At 41.2% G+C, this 20,429-nt stretch overlaps 1 protein-coding gene across 4 annotated transcripts in view; it reads right to left on the bottom strand.

The window, feature by feature from the left end:
* CLYBL (citramalyl-CoA lyase) overlaps positions 1–11,908 on the bottom strand; it is a 246,337-nt gene extending 234,429 nt beyond the window's left edge. For all 4 annotated transcript variants that reach the window (XM_040624175.1, XM_040624181.1, XM_040624164.1 and 1 more), the window contains exon 1: positions 11,808–11,908. In XM_040624175.1, coding sequence (XP_040480109.1) covers positions 11,808–11,869 — 62 coding nt within the window. In that variant the 5' untranslated portion in view covers positions 11,870–11,908. The remainder of the gene's footprint in view (positions 1–11,807) is intronic.
* Between the last annotated feature and the right edge of the window lie 8,521 nt (positions 11,909–20,429).

Genomic DNA, 20,429 nt, shown 5'->3' with positions numbered 1-20,429 from the left:
GCATATTGTTTTTACAATTAACAATTCTTCCAATCTTAAGAATATTTATCAAACCCACCAATAACCACTCCCCAAGGAGCCCAGCTTTCTTCTCCTTGACTTTCTAAAATTTTAGCCACATCCATCTGCGGACTTCCTCACAGGGAGTCACACATAAAATAGCAGCTCCTACAGAGCAGCCACCACAACAGTCAGTTAAGGGAAACTGGGACCAAAAGCTGTTCTTAGAAATTACATCAATCAGACCCTGGCTGTTGTAAAGCTGTAACTGGAGAAAGTAAGCACTTCAATGAAGTGCAGATGCTGAGCGGTGCCAGTCACTCTGTGGATGTGATCTCACTGACCATGTATGATGTCTTCCACCAGGCTCATCCACAACCAAGCACATATATTCACTTTCTAAGCCTCAAATGTAACTTCAGAGACTACTCCACCCTTAACATACCACCATGGAGCATTTCTAGAATCATTAAGTGCGCACACCTCTCAAACATTCTGCAAAATAGGGGCACTTGGGAGAGTTCCTTAAGAGGCAGAGACTTTGGTGGCCACAGTTATTCAGAGGGGTGTAAAGAAAACCACGTGTGGTGAAACTGTCTCCTCTATAGGGGAGTTGGATCCACAGGGTGAAGAGCTTAGACGGTAATGGGTTTTCAGTTAAGAATTCATCTTCAGGTTCCAGCTTTTCCTCTACTCCTTGGCCTCTCCCATAGAAACCATATGGGTTACCCAATGTCCTTTCTCCTGGCCTGCACCCACACAGATGGTTCTAGTTCACAGCAAAACTCTATGACAGAGAAACAGTACAATGGGAGCAGAAGCCCTACACAGCTGGAATAGATGCACAAGCAAAGGCTATGCTATTGAGTAGACTTAGCACAGCCTTGCTTTTAACAAACAGCCCCTTGCTGGGAATTTCCCTTTGCAGGGACGTCTTCTCCAGCAGGTACCACCCATGCACATGTGCATCTTCCAATTCAGGCCTAGCCTCCACTTTTAGTTCTTGCTAACCAGCTTGGCTACCGCCCACTATTTTTTGCTCTGGAATACCTCATTTCCCACCAGCTCCTCTATCCAGGCTGAGGACATGTCCCCTGCTCCCAGGCTACTCCTCATCAGTGCACTCCCTCATGGTATTTCCTATATCCTCAGAGCCTCCTCCCTCTTTCACTTCTCTCAGCCTCCAAAAGAGGCCCTTCTTTCTCCATTAAAACAGTTTGAATATTCTGTCCCATTCCATTCTTTAAGGAGGCCATTCTGGGAAGTCTTTAGCTCCAATTCTTGAACTTCTAGTCTTCCATCTTTGATCATCTTCACTTCATCCTTCAGCCCTTCACTTCTCTATGTCTAGAGTGAATAACTATCCTGCTTTGCCTGAAACAGAGAGGCCTCCTGGAACGTCGGACTTTCAGTGCTAAAACCAGGATAGTCCTGGGCAAGCTGAAATGGTTGGTCCCTTGACTCTCTGGACCACTTAAAGTTACTTTCTGCATTACAACCCAAAACATAATTTTTGTTTACAGCATCCCCTTTCAGCTTGTCACCATGCACCTGGGCAAGTCAATTTCTAACGATGCCAATAAACATTTTAAAATAACTAACATTCCACATTGACCTATTAATAACACTTCAAGTGGCAAAGTACACATACTCATTCTTACTCTGAGTTCTTTTCAAAATGATCACTTTAAAATTTCTCAGTCCTTTTTAATCCCTGCCTGCTTTTTAGCATTTTTTCTATAAAGGTTTCTCCCCTTTCTCTCTCACTGCTTCTGTTCTTCTTTGCCCCAGAGTCTTTCCCCTCAATTCTCCCCTTTCCATACTTCCTTTTAATTCCTTCCCTCCCTTCTTTCTTTAATGGCCTCACAGCAGTATAGAGGGACAACAGTGGTTGTCACCACAATCTTAAAAATCTTCAAAACTAAGGCCAATTCTACAAAAGGGACTACTAGGACCTCTGACAGATAACCCCATCAAAGCTCCCTCAGCTACTTACACAACCCTGCTGCTTCCTCACATACTGTTCCTTCTTGCTTACCCAGTCTCAGATGCTTAGTTTGTATCTGTCCCTCTCCAAACCGTCTTCACCTATTTTTTTCCATACCAGGTTCCTCTCTAACCTGATACTGCAAAGGAAGAGGTAGTTCCTTTAAGAGTTTTATTACTAACTACTTTAGAAAAAAGAGCATCAAGAAGTGAAAAGTAGTATAGGGATCAGAAAACCCTTATAGTTTGGTAGAGGTAGTTAAAACAAGCCTTAGAGGGCAATTTATTATTAAACACTCATATTAAAAAGCTAGAAAGGTCTAAATTTCTACCTTAAGAAACAAGAAAAAAGGCAAATTAAACCCAAAGTAAGCTTAAGATAGGAAATAATAAAGATAGGAACATAAATCAATGAAACAGAAATTAGGGGAAAAAAAATCAATAAAACTAAGAGATGGTTCTTTAAGAAGATCAATAAAACTAACAAAACTCTAGACAGACCAGTCAAATGAAAATAAGAGGAAAAAAATTACAAATATCAGGGAAAGAAGGCACATGACTACTGACAGTATGACCATTAAAAGGATGCTAGGACCAGCAGTGGGAGTAAGGGCTAACTGCAAATGGGCTTGAGGGAATTTTGGGGATGATGGAAATTTGGGGGGTAATCTAACACTGGACTGTGGTGATGGATGCACAAGTCTATGAATTTACTAAAGATTATTTCACTTATAAAAGATGAATTTTATGACATACAAATTATGCCTCATAAAGCTGTAAGAAAAAGGATAAGGGACTATCATGAACACCTCTTTGTCTGTGAATCTGACAACTCAGATGAAGAGGACAAATTCCTTGAAAGACACAAATGACCAAGGCTCACTCAAGAAGAACTGGATACCTGAGTAGCCTTATATCTATTAAAGAAACTGAATTTGCAGTGTAAAATTTTTCTACAAAGAAAACTCCAGGCATAAACATTTAAGTAAAAATATTGCCAATTTGCACTAACCATTCTAGAAAATAGAAGAGAACACTCTCCAGTGAATTCTATGTGGCCACTATTATCCCCATACCAAACTCAGAACAAGACAGTACAAAAAAAAAAAAACAAAAAACAAAAAACAAAAAAACCCCAAACAAAACAAAATTATATACAGGCTAATGTTCTTTATGAGCACAGATGCAAATAACTTTAACAAAATGTTGACAGATTCAATTCAACAATATATAAAAATAATACATCAGGAGGCACTTGGGTGGCTCAGTCAGTTAAGCATTTGACTTTGGCTCAGGTCATGACCTCAGTGTTCTGGGATGGAGCTCCACTTCAGGCTCCTCACTCAGCAGGGAGTCTGTTTCTCCCTCTCCCTCTGCCCTGGCCCTTGCTCTCTCTCTCAAACAAATAAATAAAATCTTTAAAAAAAAAGTCATACATGGGGCACCTGGGTGGCTCAGCCGTTAAGCGCCTGCCCAGGGTCCTGGGATCGAGTCTTGCATCGGGCTCCCTGCTTGGCGGGAAGCCTGCTTCTCCCTCTCCCACTCCCCTTGCTTGTGTTCCCTCTCTTGCTGTCTCTCTCTGTCAAATAAATAAATAAAATCTTAAAAAAAAAAAGCCATACATCATGATCAAGTAGAGTTTATTCCAGGAACGCAATGTTAGCTTAACTTTAAAAATCAATCCAATTCATCATATTAACACACTAAAGAAGAAAAGCCACAGGATCACGATACTGAAAAAAACATTTTATACACTCAAATCCATTCTTTTTTTTTTTTTAAAGATTTTATTTATTTATTTATTTGACAGAGAGAGAAAGAGCACAAGCAGGTGGAGTGGCAGGCAGAGGGAGAGGGAGAAGCAGTCTCTCCACTGAGCAGAGAGTCCACTGTGGGGCTCAATCTCGGGATTCCAGGATCATGACCTGAGGCGAAGGCAGATGCTTAACCAACTGAGCCACCCAGGCGTCCCTCGAATCCATTCTTGATCAAAATTCTAAGCAGGGGTGACTTCAGCAAAACTGCAGAGAAAGGACCTTCAAAATTCAATCCTCCATAAAAGCAATGACAATAATGACAAAAATTGTCAAAATCAACTTTAGAACTCTAGAAATGAACCAACGGCTTGCAGCAATCTGAGAGCATTTCTTCAAAAAACATGGATGAATCTTGGTAAGAACATAAACTATGTGGGGTTTTTTAACTTACCCGCTCCCTCTTCCCAGTTCAGACGAAGTCTTGAAAACAGCCACAATCACCATCTAAAACCAGCAGCTGGGCAGCCACTGGAGGAAGTAAGGCAAGGTGGGAGCTCTTTCAAAGCACGATCTACAGAGAACTGACACTATTTGACCTATCTGGTAGTTCCCTGGAGAACCCCACTTGCGAGGCTCACCTGGCTCAGAGCCTGAACAGTGGGCAAGGCATTTTCCCTGAGAGTATTTGTCAAATCAGAAGTAATTATTTAATATCACCACTACCTGAAATGGCAGATAACAGGGCAAACAACAGGCTAACCAAAAGCTTAAAAGGAAAAGGTGGAGCCAAGAATATACAGTCTCTTCAATAAATAGTGTTGGGGAAACTGGATAGCCACATGCAGAAGAATAAAACTAGTCCACTATATTACTCCATACACAAAAATTAACTCAAAATGGATTAAAAACTTGAATGTAAGACCTGAAACCAAAAAATTCTCAGGAGAAAACATAGGTGGTAAAGTCTTTGACATCAGTCTTAGCAACTGATCCATCTTTGTGAATCGGACTTCAAAGGCAAGAAAAATAAAAGCAAAACTAAATAAATGGCACTACATCAAAGTAAAAAGCTTCAGCACAACAAAAGAAACCTTCAGGAAAATGAAAAGGCAACCTACCAAATGGGAAAAAATATCTGCAAACCATATATCCAATAAGGGGTTAATATCCAAAATATATAAAAGGAATTAATCCAACTCAACAACAACAAAAAACAACCTGATTAAGAAATGGGGAGAGGATCTGAATAGCCATTTCTCCAAAGAATATATCCAGATGGCCAACAGGCACGTGAAAAGCTGCTCAATATCACTAATTACTAGGGAAGCGCAGCTCAAAACCAAAATGAAATATCACCTAATACCTGTAAAAATGGCTATTATCAAAAAGACAAAAAAATAACAAGTGTTGGAAAGGATGTAGAGAAAAGGGAACCCTCACACATTGTTGGTGGAATTGTAAACCAGTATAGCCACTGGAAAACAGAATGGAGGTTCCTCAAAAAATTAAGAGTAGAACTACCATATGACCCAGCTATTCTATTTCAGCTATTCTTATCCAAAGAATAGGAAAACTTTAGTTTAAAAGACATAGACACCGCTGTTTATTGTTACGTTCACTGCAGCACAGTTTACAGTAGCCAAGAATTAGAAATAAAATGTCCATCATCAAGAGATGAATGGATAAAGATGTGTTATATTTATACAATGAAGCCATACTCAGCCATAAAAGAGAATGAAAATCTTGCCATCTGCAACAACATGGATGGATCTTGAGGGTATTATGTCAAGCAAAAAATAAGTCAGGTGGATAAAGACAAATACCATAAGACCTTACTCATATGCGGAATCTAAAAAGCAAAAGAAAGGAACAAACAAAACAAAAATAATCTCATACAAAGAACAGACTAGTGGTTATGGGTTAAGGGGGTGCAGGGATTGGTAAAATGGGTGAAGAGGGCAACTGTAGGGTGATGGATGGTAACCAGACTTGTGGTGGTAATCGCTTTGTAGTGTATGCAGACGTCAAGTTATAAAGCTGTACAGCTGAAACTTATATAATTTTTTTTAAAAAAGAAAAGCTGGAAAATGAAATGTCCATAGGCAGTTTTGAAAAGCTCTAACATATTCCTGGGATTCTAAAAGGCCACATACATGTGTAGTGCTTTTGCTAGCAGAAAACCCACCTTACGAGAAATACTAAAGGAAGTTCTTCAGGCTGAAAGTAATCCCAGACAGTAATTCAAATTCACACACATACAAGCGCGTGCACACACACTCGCACACACACACAGAACTGTAGTAAAGTAATTAAGTGTAAATGCATATGCCTGCTCCTTTAAAAAGAAACTATATAAAAGAAAATTATATAATTGTGTTGTTAGGTCTATAACATACGGAAATGTAATGTATTTACCAATAGCAACACAAAGCAGACGAGTGAGAGCAAAAATGTACTAGGCTAAAAAAAAAAAATGGCACCAGATGGTGACTCAAATCAACAAGAACAAATGAAGGGAACCATAAATAGTAAATAAGAAGGTAACTATAGCGGGGCGCCTGGGTGGCACAGCGGTTAAGCGGCTGCCTTCGGCTCAGGGCGTGATCCCGGCGTTATGGGATTGAGCCCCACATCAGGCTCCTCTGCTATGAGCCTGCTTCTTCCTCTCCCACTCCCCCTGCTTGTGTTCCCTCTCTCACTGGCTGTCTCTATCTCTGTCAAATAAATAAATAAAATCTTTAAAAAAAAAAAAAGAAGGTAACTATAGCAAATTACTATGAAGTGCGTGTGTGTACTTGCATCTCCTTCTCCAAGTTTCTTTAAAAGACATAAAATTGGGGCACTTGGCTGGCTCAGTAAGAATATGCCACTCAATCTCAAGGTCGCGAGTTCAAGCCCCACACTAGGTGTGAAGCCTACTTCAAAAATAAAATAACATAAAATAACATAACATAGAATAAAATAAATAAGACATAAAATTATATAAGTAAAGCTACAACAATGTATATACTGGGTTTGTAACATATAAATATAATATGTTTAACTATAATACCACTCAGCCAGGAGTCAGCTTAAGATTCTCTCCTTCTCCCTCTGCTCCCTCTCTGCACATGCTCACTCTCTCTCTCTCATCAATAAATAAATCTTAAAAAAAAAAAAAAAAGAAGAAGAAGAAGAAAAGGAAAGGAAATAGTACTATATAGAAGGAACATTTCTCTATCTTCTGGTATTAAGTTAGTATGAAGCAAAAGTAGATTCTGATAAGTTAGGATGGATATGGTAATAATACAATGGAATGTTATAGAACCATAGAAAGGAATGAAATTCTGATACATGCTACAATATGAATGATTCTTGAAATATTATGCAAAGTGAAATAAGCCAGAAACAAAAGAACAAAAATTACATGATTCCACTTACATGAAATATCTAGAATAAGAAAATTCAGAGAGACAGAAAGCTAGATTAGAGATTACCAGGTGCTGCGGAGGAGTTATTGCTCAATGGGTACAGAGTTTCTGTTTGGAGTGATGAACAAAATTTGGAAATAGATAGTGATAATAGTTGCACAACAGTGTGAATGTGATAATACCACTAAGCCGTACACTTAGAATGGTTAAAATAACAAAGCTTATGTTACATATATTTTGTTTTACCACAATTCTTTTTTTTTTTTTTTAAGATTTTATTTATTTATTTGACAGACAGCGAGAGAGGGAACACAAGCAGGAAGAGAGGAAGAAGCAGGCTTCCCGCTGAGCAGGGGGCCTGATGTGGGGCTCAATCCCAGGACCCTGGGATCATGACCTGAGCCTAAGGCAGACGTTTAATGACTGAGCCACCCATGCGCCCCTATTTTACCGCAATTCTTTAAAAAAAAAATGTGTATGATAAGGCCTACAGTAACTACTAAAAAAACCCTTTAAAAATACAATTAAAAAAGTAAAAAAATAGTTAAAAATAATTAAAGAGATTTAAAATATTCACTTAATGCATAAGAGAGCAGTAAGGAAGGAACAGGAGGAACAAAAAAGACATGAGACACACAGAAACCAATACTCAATAAACACACCACATAAAAGGAAAACTACAGACCACTGTCTCTCATGAACATAGAAGGAAAACCCTCAAGAAAATACTAGCAAATCAAATCCAACAATGTATAAAAAGAATTACACACCACGACCAAGTAGGATTTATTCCAGGTATACGATGCTGGTTTGACATTCAAAAAATCAACTAATGTAATCTGCCACATCAACAGGTTAAACAAGGAAAATCATATGATCATATCAATTGATGCAGAAAAAGAACTTGACAAAATCCAATATCCATTCATTACCAAAAAAACAAAAACAACTGACAATGGATCATAGACCTAAGTATAAAATATAATACTGTAGAACTTCTAGAAGGAAATACAGGAGAAAATCTATGTGACTTTCAATTTGGCAATGAGTTCTTAAATATATCAGCAAAAGCAAGGGCGCCTGGGTGGCTCAGCTGGTTAAGTGTCCAACTCTCGGTTTCAGCTCAGGTATTGATCTCAGGGTCCTGGAATCTAGCCTGGCTTCAGGCTCTGTGCTCAGCAGGGAGTCTGCCTGAGGATTCTCTCCCTCTCCCCTACCCTCTCTCAAAGTAAATCTTAAAAAAAAAAAAAAAAAAAAAAAAACAGGCAAAAGCATGGTCCATGAAAAAAAATCAATAAGGGTGACTTCATTAAAATAAAAAACTTCTGCTCTGTGAAAGATACTGTTAAGAGAATGAAAAGACTAGTCACAGACTGGGAGAAAACACTTGTAAAACATACATCTTATAAAAGACTTATATCTAAAATATGCAAAAAATATTTAAAACTCAACAGTAAGAAAACAACCCAAGAAATAGGCAGAAGATCTAAATAGACAGCTCACCAAAGATACACAAATGGCAAATAAATATACGACCAGATGCTCAACATCAGTTGACACCAGGGAATTTCAAGTTAAAACAAATTAACATTAAAACAACAACAGACAGATCCCACTACACACCTATTAGAATGACTAAACAAATTTTTTTAATTGACAATACTAAATGCTGGCAAGGATGCACAGCAACAGGAACTTTCATTGACGATGGGAATGCAAAATGGCACAGCACTTTGGAACACAGTGTGGTAGTTTTTTACAAAACCCAATTTGTACTTTTACCACATAATCATACTCCTAGGTATTTACCCAATTAATTTGAAAACTTATGCACACAGAAAACCTGCACAAGAATGTTTAGAGCAGCTTTATTAAACCTTAACAGAAGCAACTAAAATGTCCCTCAGTACGTGAACAGATAAACAGATTATGAAACATCTCTAAAATAGAATATTCAGGAACAAAAGAAAATGAGTTAAAAGCCATGATAAAGACATAGAGGAACCTTAATGCACATTGCTAAGTGAAGGAACACTGTCTAAAGGGACTATATGACTATATATGACTCCAATTATATGACATTCTGGAAAAGGCAAAACTTTAGAGACGAACATGATCAGTGCTTGCCAGGAGTTTGGGAGGAAGCAGGATGGATGAATAGATGAAGCACAGGGGATTTTTAGGGAACTAAAACAATTCTGTATAATACTGTAATGGTAGATACATAATATTACGCATTTGTCAAAATCCATAGAATTTTATAACAAAAAGAGTGAACTTTAATATATGCAATTAAAAAAATTAATGTGGGAGGTAGGGAGGTCTCAGGAAAGAATGCAGACTGTGACAAAGGAATCTATCTGTATCACAGATGTATGAAACCACCTCACTGAAGGGGATGGGAGGAAAAGGCACCGACCTAAATAACTAAGGAAATGAGTGGAGCCTATTAAAGGAAAAGGAACCGCATATAAACACTGTACTTTAATTGATAGTTTTTTCCCCATAGAGTATGGTCTAACAATTCAAATGCCACTATTTGTGTATGCTGAAATTGGATGGTGGATGGTGGGAGTCAGGTTTCTTTTCTTTTTTTGGTGGTGGTGCGGGGAAAGGCCAGGTTTTCTGACTGTAGTAGTAAAAATTTATTAATAAGCAAAGGGGAGGCGGCTAGAATGATCCATGTGGTAATGAATTAGAATTGGAGGTTATATGAACTCATGTTTAGCCTACTATAGACACAGTGGTTATATATGGAAATATTTAGGGCACTTGGCTGGCTCAGTCTATAGAGCATGTGACTCTTAATCTCAGGGCCGTGAGTTCAAGCCCCACCTTGGGGGGAGCTTACGTAAAAAAAAATATGTATTTATAATATATGCATGGGTTACTATTCACACAGATATTTCTTTGCTCTGTCAGTGGAGAAGGCCTAAAAGATATTCCTACCAATAGCACCCCTAGGAGTGGGGAGTTATGCTCCCCCAACTTGAGGGACAGGTATTTACATAAATTGAGCAGTGGCTACAGAAAGCAGCAGGGTCAGAGACAGGATGGAAGGGGAAGCATCAGGGACAGCACTACAACAGGGAAAGACATTGGAGACTCAGTAGACAAGTCAGGAATGGTCCCTGCCTACCAGCAATGGTGCTAATACTCTAAAAACAGAAAGTTAAAGCCACCAGAAGCAGGCCCACTGGCCTGAAGCTTAAGCACAACCCAACTGGGGTAGAAATTAAGGCATCTATAAGCAGATTTTTCTAAGTCGACATTTGGTACCTTTACTTCTCCCATGTCTGTGTGTTCTGAAGGGGCGGAAACCCAGAGGATTTAACCCAGGATCTAGGCTCCTTGAAGGACCCAGCATGAAAGCCTACTGCCATGGCCTTAGTAGGATCTGTTAAGTGTGTGGAGAATGAGCCAGTGTGCTAATAAGGATGGTAAAGAGCACTGTGAGATGAGTACCAAGCGCCTTAGAAGTAGGTGACTGCATGTGGTCACCGGACCCATTTTTAAATAGGCCACAGACACTGGCCTGCAAGAAAAGGGACCTTCTGGAAGGGTCTGGGTATACAGCCTCAGCAGCATCTCTGGTTCCAGGGGTGATCCCCTGGGCCCAGGGTCATCATGTACCAGGCTCAGTCTAGGGAAGGGGAAAGCCAGATGTATAAGACTGGGTAGGGGCCAGTGCAGGTCACACTGGTGAGTCAGGAAGCACGGAGCAAGCCAAATGTAAAACGTTCTGGACCAGGAGCCATAGACTTGGTTTTGGAACCAAACTCTGCCATTTTCTGCTTTGCGTCACTTAGCCTCTCTAAGCCTGTTCCCTCATCTTTATAAAGAAGTCTTCCGACTTCTTCACATGGCGGTCAGGGAATCAACTGAGATAACGTGTGTGGATGTAGTTGGCCAACAGGCAACTGCTAAACCAGCGGTTCTCAAAGTGGGGTCCGAGGATATCTGCGAGTTCCTGAGACCCTTCGAGATGGTCTGAGAGGTCTTCCCTTCTCCAACCAGCGTCTGCCTGAGCCCAGAATCGCTTTGTAAACTTCCTCCAGAACAGCTGATGAAACTCCAGCTGTCCTTTATTAAACCAAAGAGATTTTCAAAAATATAAAACCACGCCCCTCTTTCACTGCATGTGTTAAAATGTCACGGGCTTGTCATTAGTAAATGAGTATTTTTTAAAATTCTGTTTTAGTTCCTCACACCGTAAAGACTAACAGATACAAGAAAAGCTCTTCGGAGTCCTCAATGATTCTGCGGCGTGTAAAGGGGTCCTGAGACCAGTCTGGGAGCCACTGTGCTGAACAAACGGGTGGAGAGTATTCTCACTCAGCAGGCGAGCCGCCTCTCACAGGCTGACTCCAGGACCCTTTGATAAAACGGCCGCACGTTCGCGGTGGGAAAGACTCGTTGTGTGCTCTGGGGCTGCTAAACCGAATGTTTGTACGCATTTCCCCGGCCCAGGCAAGGACCCTCCCACAGGGAGGCACGCGCCGGAGAGGCGACCCTCGCAGGGCGTCGGCGACCTTGGCAGAGGTCGAGCCGGCGCGCGGGAGGAGCGCGGTGCTCCTGGACGGCGGAGGGGGGTTCCCGGCAGGGACTGGGGAGGCCGGGCCGGGTGGCGGGGGACTTAGGGACCTGCACTCACAGCCTCAGCAGCGCCGCCGCCGGCGTTCCATGTGGCGCTCTCCACAGCAGACGCAGCGCCATCTTTCCCACGCGCGCGCGCCCCGCCTCAGTCCCGTCCTTCCTCATTTCGCCACGCCCCTGCGGCCCCGCCCCCACAAGGGCCGCCCCCCCGCAATCCCAACCCAGCCTAGCCTAGGCCCCCGCAAGCCACGCCCCCTGCCTGACGCACCAGTTGCCGCCCCCAGCCGGGGCTGCCAGAAACTTCTCTGCTGTCAAGGCAGGCAGAATAGGGGCTCCGAGTGGATGGCCACTTCTTGAGCGGTTCTTCTGGTGACTGAATCCAGTTTTCTCCGTGCTTCTTGAGAGACTTTGCGTTTTCCCAACCAGAACAGGGTAAATTTTCTAGGGATTAGTTGCTTTTGTTGTTAAAAGTACTGCCTAACAAATTCGTGAGCCTCACCATGTGCACGCCTTAACAGTTAATCGATTATGGGACATATATGCCTCTAATAGGATCAGAACAGCTGTGGGCAACTTTCTGGGCCAGAGAAATGCAGCAAACACACCACTTCACTCTAACTCCTTCCTGCCAGTTTTTCAGCAAGTACAACTCTGGGGCTTCACAGTGGGGGGACTGCTAAAGTATTAAAAGAGACTTTAAGAGCTGTGTGACTTTGGGCAAGTTACTTAAGCTCTCCCTCCTTCAGTTTTCTCCTCTAGAAGATGGGAATATTAATAGGACTCACCTCATAGGTATGTTATAAGGATATCTTGGGTTAGTATATAGAAAGAGCTTAAAACTTTACTGGCCCAGAGCAAGTGCTCAGTAGCATTCTCATTACTATCATCATCATGTCAGTTCCCTTCTGGAAACCCCTTGGTGACTTCCAATGGGAAGCATTTAGAATAAAACCCAAGTTCTTCACCACAATCCTGAAGGCCTTACAGGATCTGTCCCCTGCCTATCTCTCCACCTTATTTCAGCCCCACGTTCTTCTTTCCCCTTTTTTTCAGTTCACTAAGCCATCTCCCACTTCAGGGCCTTCCCGCATGCTGCTCCCATCCCCAGAACACTCACAGCTACACCTTCTCATCCTCCAGGACATTTAGACTACCTGCCACCTGCTCAAAGAGGCCTGAACTGACTACCCAGAATGTCCTCCCAATCTATTTCACTGCCACAGCAACCTGACGGTTTCCATCACAGCCCTCGTCACAATATTTGGGGATTTGTGAACTCACTTTCTTATTGTTGCTTTTCCCTCAGTGGTTCTCAAGGTGGGAGGGAACTGCTGCCCACTGATCAAAGGCGTAGGCTTTTGGGGTGTATTATGGTTTTAAGGGGGCAGGGCTAGGATTGTGTGGGCAGTCCCACTCCTAGAAAGGCAGTTAGTGCTCTGGTTTAAAAACACCATCTATAGGGGTGCCTGGGTGGCTCAGCGGGCTGGGCGGCTGCCTTTGGCTGGGGTCATAATCCCGGGGTCAAGGGATGGGAGTGCTTGGTCATCAGGGAGCCTGCTATTCCGTCTCCCTCTGCCCCTTCCCTCACTCATGCTCACTCTCGCTCTATAAATAAATAAAATCTTAAAAATTAAAAAACAAAACCCAAAACACCGTCTATAGGAATAGACTGCGAGCTCTTTGAGAACAGGGACCTGGTGCATCTTGTCAGTGCTGTGTGCCCCCAGTACCTGGGTGAGTGACTTGTAACCAGTAGGTATTTAATAAATATAAAATGAAAATGTTCCACCAGCCTCATTATAACTCTGAGAACTGCCATATGCGTAGTTATCTTTATTAAAAATGCCCTGGACCTTATGGCTTTTTAGGTAAAGTAGGACCTCCAGTGACTCATTTGCTGATTCAATTTTTTTTTGAAAATTGAATAATGTATCATTATTTTATTCACTACTAAGAAAAAAAATGCTGCCAATCCAATTACAATTGTTAGACTGTTAGATACCTCCTAGTTTCAGAGATGTTGAAAGGTGGGAAAATGTGCATCTGAAAATTACAAACATAACATACAGTAAATCTACATAGTAATTTTCTATCACATTTCTTTGTATTTTTAAAAATTGCATCATAAAATTTCAAACATATTCCTGGATACAAATGACACTCTTTCTGGATACAATGATATGAACCTTGTTCCTCTTCTTAGCTTTTTTCTAACTGATGTAGGGGATAATTGCTCCTCTGTCATCAGCAGCCTCACCAAATCCCAAAAATGAGCTTCACCTGAATACTCTGCCGCAGGAGAAACATGACAATAAAGTAATCAAAAATGTTCCAGTTGCACAGGATCAAGCCCTAAATTTCTGTCATAAATGGTGATTAGTGTAGATGCTATACACATATGAAGGGACCTAATTTTTATCTGAGGTCTTCTGTAATTTAAAAGGAAGATAAAAAGTCAACTAAGTCTTAAAAGAAGATCAAAATATATGCACTGGTTGGTATTAAGCATTCACTTTATGTGCAAAAACATTAATATTATTTTATCCAAACAGCAGATCTTTATAAAAAAGTGAGAAATCTAATTTTAAAAATTGTTGTAATCCAAATAATTCAAATATTAAAAGAAGTGACAACACATGCTTTTTTATATCAATTATATGAGATCTGCTGAAATAAATAAATGCAGATTTTTAAATTTGAATAGGGTACCTAAATCACATTAGAATGTCAAATGATTAAGATGAATGGACTGCATATTTTATTATAAATCCTATATTCTTAATATGAAATTCAAATTACAGTATACTTTCAAAGCTATTTTGTTAGCTATAATTTTAACTTTAATACTAAAGCTTGAAAACACATGGGTATTGATCAGTCCTTAAAATTATACATTTTATTGTGGTATTATTGGTAAAATGATCCTGTATGGGGATACACACAAACAGAAACACACCACTCATACATGCTTTTGTTGATAAGATTTTATTTGGTAGGAGGTTTTATATTGTTTTGTGACAATTACAAGTAATTATTTTTAATCACAGGAAACTTAGATAGTAACTGAGTACAAATTCCTTCAAAAAAAAAAAAAAAAACTTACCCTTTTCCCCTTTCCCCTTTTTCCTGAATTAGCTGAATACTTTTCCCAGCTGTCCGCTTAGCTGTGCTTGTGGAGGTCACATGGGCATCTCTGAACCACCTGAGTCTGGCACATTCTCTTTACATAAATGATTGCATTTATTACTAGATATTCATTATCAGAGCTCTGGCTTATTCTGCAAAGGACATTTTCTAAACAGGCATAATAAAACTGTCACTATACATTATTTACAACATTTTAAGATCTTTTCCTCAGTAAGATGTGTTTAAAATAACCATTTTCTTTTTTCTTTTTTTTTGAAATCCAAGTGAAATTTAGAGTTTAGTTAACACTAATTTCCCAGTGTTTGTTTCTTAATTTTTTTTTTTTTAAGATTTTACTTATTTATTTGACAGGGAGAGGCAGCGAGAGAGGGAACACAAGCAGGGGGAGTGGGAGAGGGAGAAGCAGGCTTTCCCGCTGAGCTGGGAGCCCAATGTAGGGCTCGATCCCAGAACCCTGGGATCATGACCTGAGCCGAAGGCAAACGCTTAATGACTGAGCCACCCAGGCACCCCGACTCAATTTCTTTCAGATTCTGCTTGAAGAAATTGCAGCTAAGCCCATTCTCACCAGGACACCTGTGGCTTCTTCATGAGATTAACTCATAGGCTGTAAGAACTGTTTTCTAATTTTTGTATATTTAAAAATAAAGCTTTATTAACTTCCTATATTTCTGGATATAATAGAGAAAGGAATCCAGAGTTCCTCCTTGGAGGCTAGTCAAATCTGGTTTTATTCACAGTCTCCAAAACTAAAATAAAAGTACATGTTTGCCCCAAGGACACCTTTAAAATATGAAATTTAGCAGAGACTCATTATCCTGTTGAATTAGGCAATCTGGTAGGGTAACAACCTTGCAGGGATCTGAGAAAGAAGGATAGGGGCCAGAAACATTACCTCTGGAGCATAATGAACTCGGGGGTGGCAAGGCTGGGCACTAGAATATGAACCAACACTGATAATTATTGAAGCTGGGTGGCTGGTACACAGGGTCGGAGTGGGGTTGATTACATGTTCCTGACCTTTGTGTATGTTGGAAAATATTCTTAACAAAAAAATTAAAATAAAAATCAATTCAACTAATGCTTAGCATAGAAAGAGCCAAAGGCAGATTTACCCAAAGCCAAAGGAAGTTAAGCCTCAGGGCCCTTGGCTTGAATAGGCCCCTTATAGGTCCCTCCCAGTGCGTTGACAGGTCATTTGTCTTTGTAAAATGTATAAAAGTGAGATATTTTAACTACCATTCATCAAGGTGTATTCCACCTTACCCTCTCTCAAGCTTCTTTTGTGTTGGGTGGTGTTGGAGTGGCTGCAGCATTTTTAAAATTTTTTATTCATTTATTGAAGTAATCTCTGCACCCAAAATGGGGCTTGACCTCACAGCTCCGAGATCAAGAGTCACAGGCTCTACTGACTGAGCCAGCCAGGCGCACCTGTGGCTGAAGTGTTTTGAGGGTCCAGTTAAGTGAAAGTCGGGCTAGGATATGTTTGGCTTAGATTTAGTAGAATGTATTTATGTGATTTTTAAATGCATTTCATTTATTTATTTTTTTTTTTTAAGATTTTTTATTTATTTATGTGACAGAGAGACAGCCAGCGAGAGAGGGAACACAGCAGGGGGAGTGGGAGAGGAAGAAGCAGGCTCATAGCAGAGGAGCCCGATGTGGGACTCGATCCCGGTACGCCGGGATCACGCCCTGAGCCGAAGGCAGATGCTTTAACGACTGCGCTACCCAGGCGCCCCGCATTTCATTTATTTTTTAAAAAATTTTATTTATTTATTTTAGACAGAGAGCTCACGAGAGTTGGGAGGGCAGAGGGAAAGGGAGAGAGGGGGACGGAAGCCAACCTCCTGCTGAGTGCAGAGCCTGACACAGGGTTCTATCCCAAGACCCTGAGATCATGACCTGGGCCAAAATCAAGGGTTGGCCGTTTAACCTACTGAGCCACCCAGGTGCTCCCATGTGATTTTTTAAAAGATTTTATTTTTAAGTTATCTTTACACCCAGCGTGGGGCTCGAACTTACAATCCTGAGATGAGTCACATGTTCTACCAACAGGCCCCCCTGTATTTATGTGATTTGCAAGCACTTCATGTTCAGTTATGATTAGCTGTCCAGGTTTAGGAATGCTTTCCAGGAATACTACTGTCTCACCTGTGTAGACATGCAAGGCCAGAGGTTATGTCCCAATAATATGCTCCTAAGACACCTGGCCCAGAAGTATGTGGATAACAGAAGAGAAAGTGTGAAATACATGGAGCCAGAGACCATCTGTGGTCACCAGATACGTAAAAGTGCAAAGAGAATGTTTAGTTCTTATTTGTATCTGGTCAACGTGGAAACTCTCCTGTCTGGAATACATTCTAATGGTATTGTAGTGGCTTTCACGTTGTTGACCCCGCTCAGCTGGAACCACGTCTCCCAGAATTGCTTTGCTCATGTATTTGCAGGTTGAGATTGTTTAGAAGAGACAGCTGCATGAGATCTGGAAGGTGGAAGTGAAGCAGCAGGTCAGCGTGGGGTCCCTGGCACTATGGCCATATATGCATGCCTGTTGGTCTGTGGTTCACCCTGTTGATATGGGGCTGTCAGTGTTAACTTCCTCCCATTCATATCCACCTAGTTTTTTTCAACTCAAACAAATTTAAACATTTATTGAATGATTCCTGACCTCAAGAAGCTATCTGAATAAAATTCAGAAACATGCTACAACATGGATGAACCTTGAGGACATCATGCTAAATGAAATATGCCACACACACGTGCGTGCGTGTGCAGATACGCACGCGCACACACAAATACTGTATGATTCCGCTTCTAGGAGTTTCCTAGAGTAATCAAATTCATAGAAATGGAAAATGAGGGTTGCCAGAGGCTGAGAGGAAGTGGGGATGGGAATTACTATTTAATGGGCACAGAATTTCAGTTCTACAAGATGACAATGTTTTGGAGATGGAGAGTGGTGCTGGTTGCACAGCAATGTGAATATACTTACCACTACTGAACTGTACACTTAAAATGGTTAAAAATGATAAATTTTATGTTATGTATATTTTACCACAATAAGAAAAAAGATTTTATTTTTTTAGAGAGAGACAGAGAGTGTGCTCATCCGTGGTGGGGGGGCGTGGCAGGAGGGGGGAGGGGCAGAGAGAAAATCTTAAGCAGGTTCCACACTCAGCGCAGGGCTCGAAACAGGGCTCAACCTCACAACCCTATAATCTGAGCCAAAATCAAGAGCTGGACACTTAACCAACGGAGCCATCCAGGCACCCCAAGAAAAAAAGATTTTAAAAAGAAGCTATTAAGTCTAGTGAAAGAGGCAGACAGGTAAATGAGAAAAATAGGTGGGTCCGGAGGTCTGCTGGTAATAAGGGAAAGGAATACAGAAACAGAATCGTGGAATTCCCTCTGCTTGAGAGGGGCAGGACAACCAGGGGACGTTGCAGAGAAGGGGATAACCAGGGGGGACTCACTGGTGAATCTAAATGTGTTAGGGGAAGGTACTGCCCAGGGCCAGACTAAACCGCGTGAATGCTCCAGTCTCAACCAATGTTGCCCTAAAAAATACAGGTCTCTTGAATAGAAGGGCATTACATTGTTACCTCTTGGTCTTATAATTGTCATGAAACTCAAATAACTCTCCTGTTAATCTAAGAAATATTGGGCTTTGGTATTGGCTCAACTACACCTTTGGCAAATAGTCTCACCCCAGGAGATACTGGATGAAAATATCTAATCAACCCATGATTTACTCTAACCATTGAAAGCTTAAATAACCATTTGAAGCAGTAACGATTAGGAAAATGAAGCTATATTATTCTTTTGTTATAAACACCAAAGGCTCTTTATCATAATCCATTTTTCCTTTCCTTTGGTGTCTGTCCGATGCAGGTTATTTTCACCAATGTTGAGTCTCAAAGGCTGAAGGGCAGTGTCACTGATTTAAGACTTCAGAATGCTGCACTTAGAAAGAGACATATTAGAAGTTCTGTGGAATGATTTTTCAACAGTGGCATAGATAGAACTACACTCTGAGATCATCCATCCCTCCTGCTGCTCTGATACAAAACCCTCCCAGCCTCACCTCCTGGCAGGCACTGCCTTTGATAACGTGATGACTATGTCTGGCTTTCTTGGGGAGAGAGGAGGAGACTCTCAAATTTAGGCCAAATGAAGAATAACTAATGACCACATTGTGGACCTTCTGAGCCATAGCTTTCTCTTTATGAACAGAGGAAGTTAAACTAACTGACCTCTAAAATTCCTCCTGGCTCCCAAACTCGGATTATGTAACTGAGATCCTTTACCAATCTCAGCCGCCAAAAGTGTGCTGCAGCTCCCCCTAGTGTCCGCAGGCAGAGGGTTTCCCCCACGCCCACTGGGCGCTCTCCAGTCCCTTCCCCTGATCCACTCTTCCTTTCTTCCATAACAATTACCCATTTCTAAATTACCACATAATGAGCTTATTTATGGTGTCTTTGTTGAATGTAAGCCCCATAAGGGCAGGGGTTTTTCCTGTTTTGTTTACTGATGTATCCTGGCACATACCAGATATTTTAAAACTCATTTGCTAAACTCAAAGTGTTGAATCTTGAGGCGTCCTCTGCCAAAATTATTGTTTACATAATTCCCTGTTACTTTAATTCAATTTTTATATTATTATCTTGCTCCCCAGTTGCTGTTTCTTTTTTTATAATTAAAAAAATTTTTTTAAATATTTTATTTATTTATTTGACAGAGAGAGAGAGATAGAAAGTGAGAAAGCAGCAGAGGGAAAGGGAGAACCAGACTCTTTCCTGAGTACGGAGCCCAATGCAGGGCTTGAGCCCAGGACCCCGGGATCATGACCTGAGCCAAAGGCAGGCACTTAACCGACTGAACCACCCAGGTGTCCTGTTTCTTTTTTGTTTGTTCGTTTAAGATTTTTTTACTTTTAAGTAATCTCTTCACCCAATGTGGGGCTCAAACTCACAGCCCCAAGGTCAAGAGTCACATGCTCCACCAACTGAGCCGCCAGGTTGTTTGTTTCTTTCATTCTTTAAAGATTTATTTATTTTAGAAAGAGAAAGAGAAGGTGAGCACGAGTGGGAGGGGCACAGGGAGGGGGAAGAGAGAATCTCAAGCAGACTCAGCACTGAGCTCGGAACCCCACTTGGGGCTCCATCTCACGACCCTGAGATCATGACCTGAGCTGAAACCAAGAGTCAGACGCTTAACAGCTTTGCCACCCAGGCTGTTTCTTAATTTCCTATGTGGGGGGCAGAAGAATGGCCCCTGAAAATGTCCACAAGGTAATCCCCAGACCAAAGAATCTGTTATTTTGCAGGTGTGATTACATTAAGGATCTTGAGGTGGGGAGATGATCCTGGATGATCTGGGTGGGCCCAGTGGAATCACTAGTCCTTCGGAGAAGGAGGCAAGGGGTTCAGAGTCAGAACAACAAGATATGACACGAAATCAAGTGAGGAGTGAGGAGTACCCCAGCCAAGGCACGCAGAGGTCTCTAGAAACTGGAAAAGGTGAGGACATG

This window comes from Ursus maritimus, unplaced genomic scaffold, assembly GCF_017311325.1.
Source record: "Ursus maritimus isolate PB19 unplaced genomic scaffold, ASM1731132v1 scaffold_10, whole genome shotgun sequence".
In the NCBI taxonomy this organism is placed as follows: domain Eukaryota; kingdom Metazoa; phylum Chordata; class Mammalia; order Carnivora; family Ursidae; genus Ursus; species Ursus maritimus.
The sequence above is the reverse complement of the archived record's forward strand: the minus strand, read 5'-3'. Positions and strand labels throughout refer to the sequence as shown.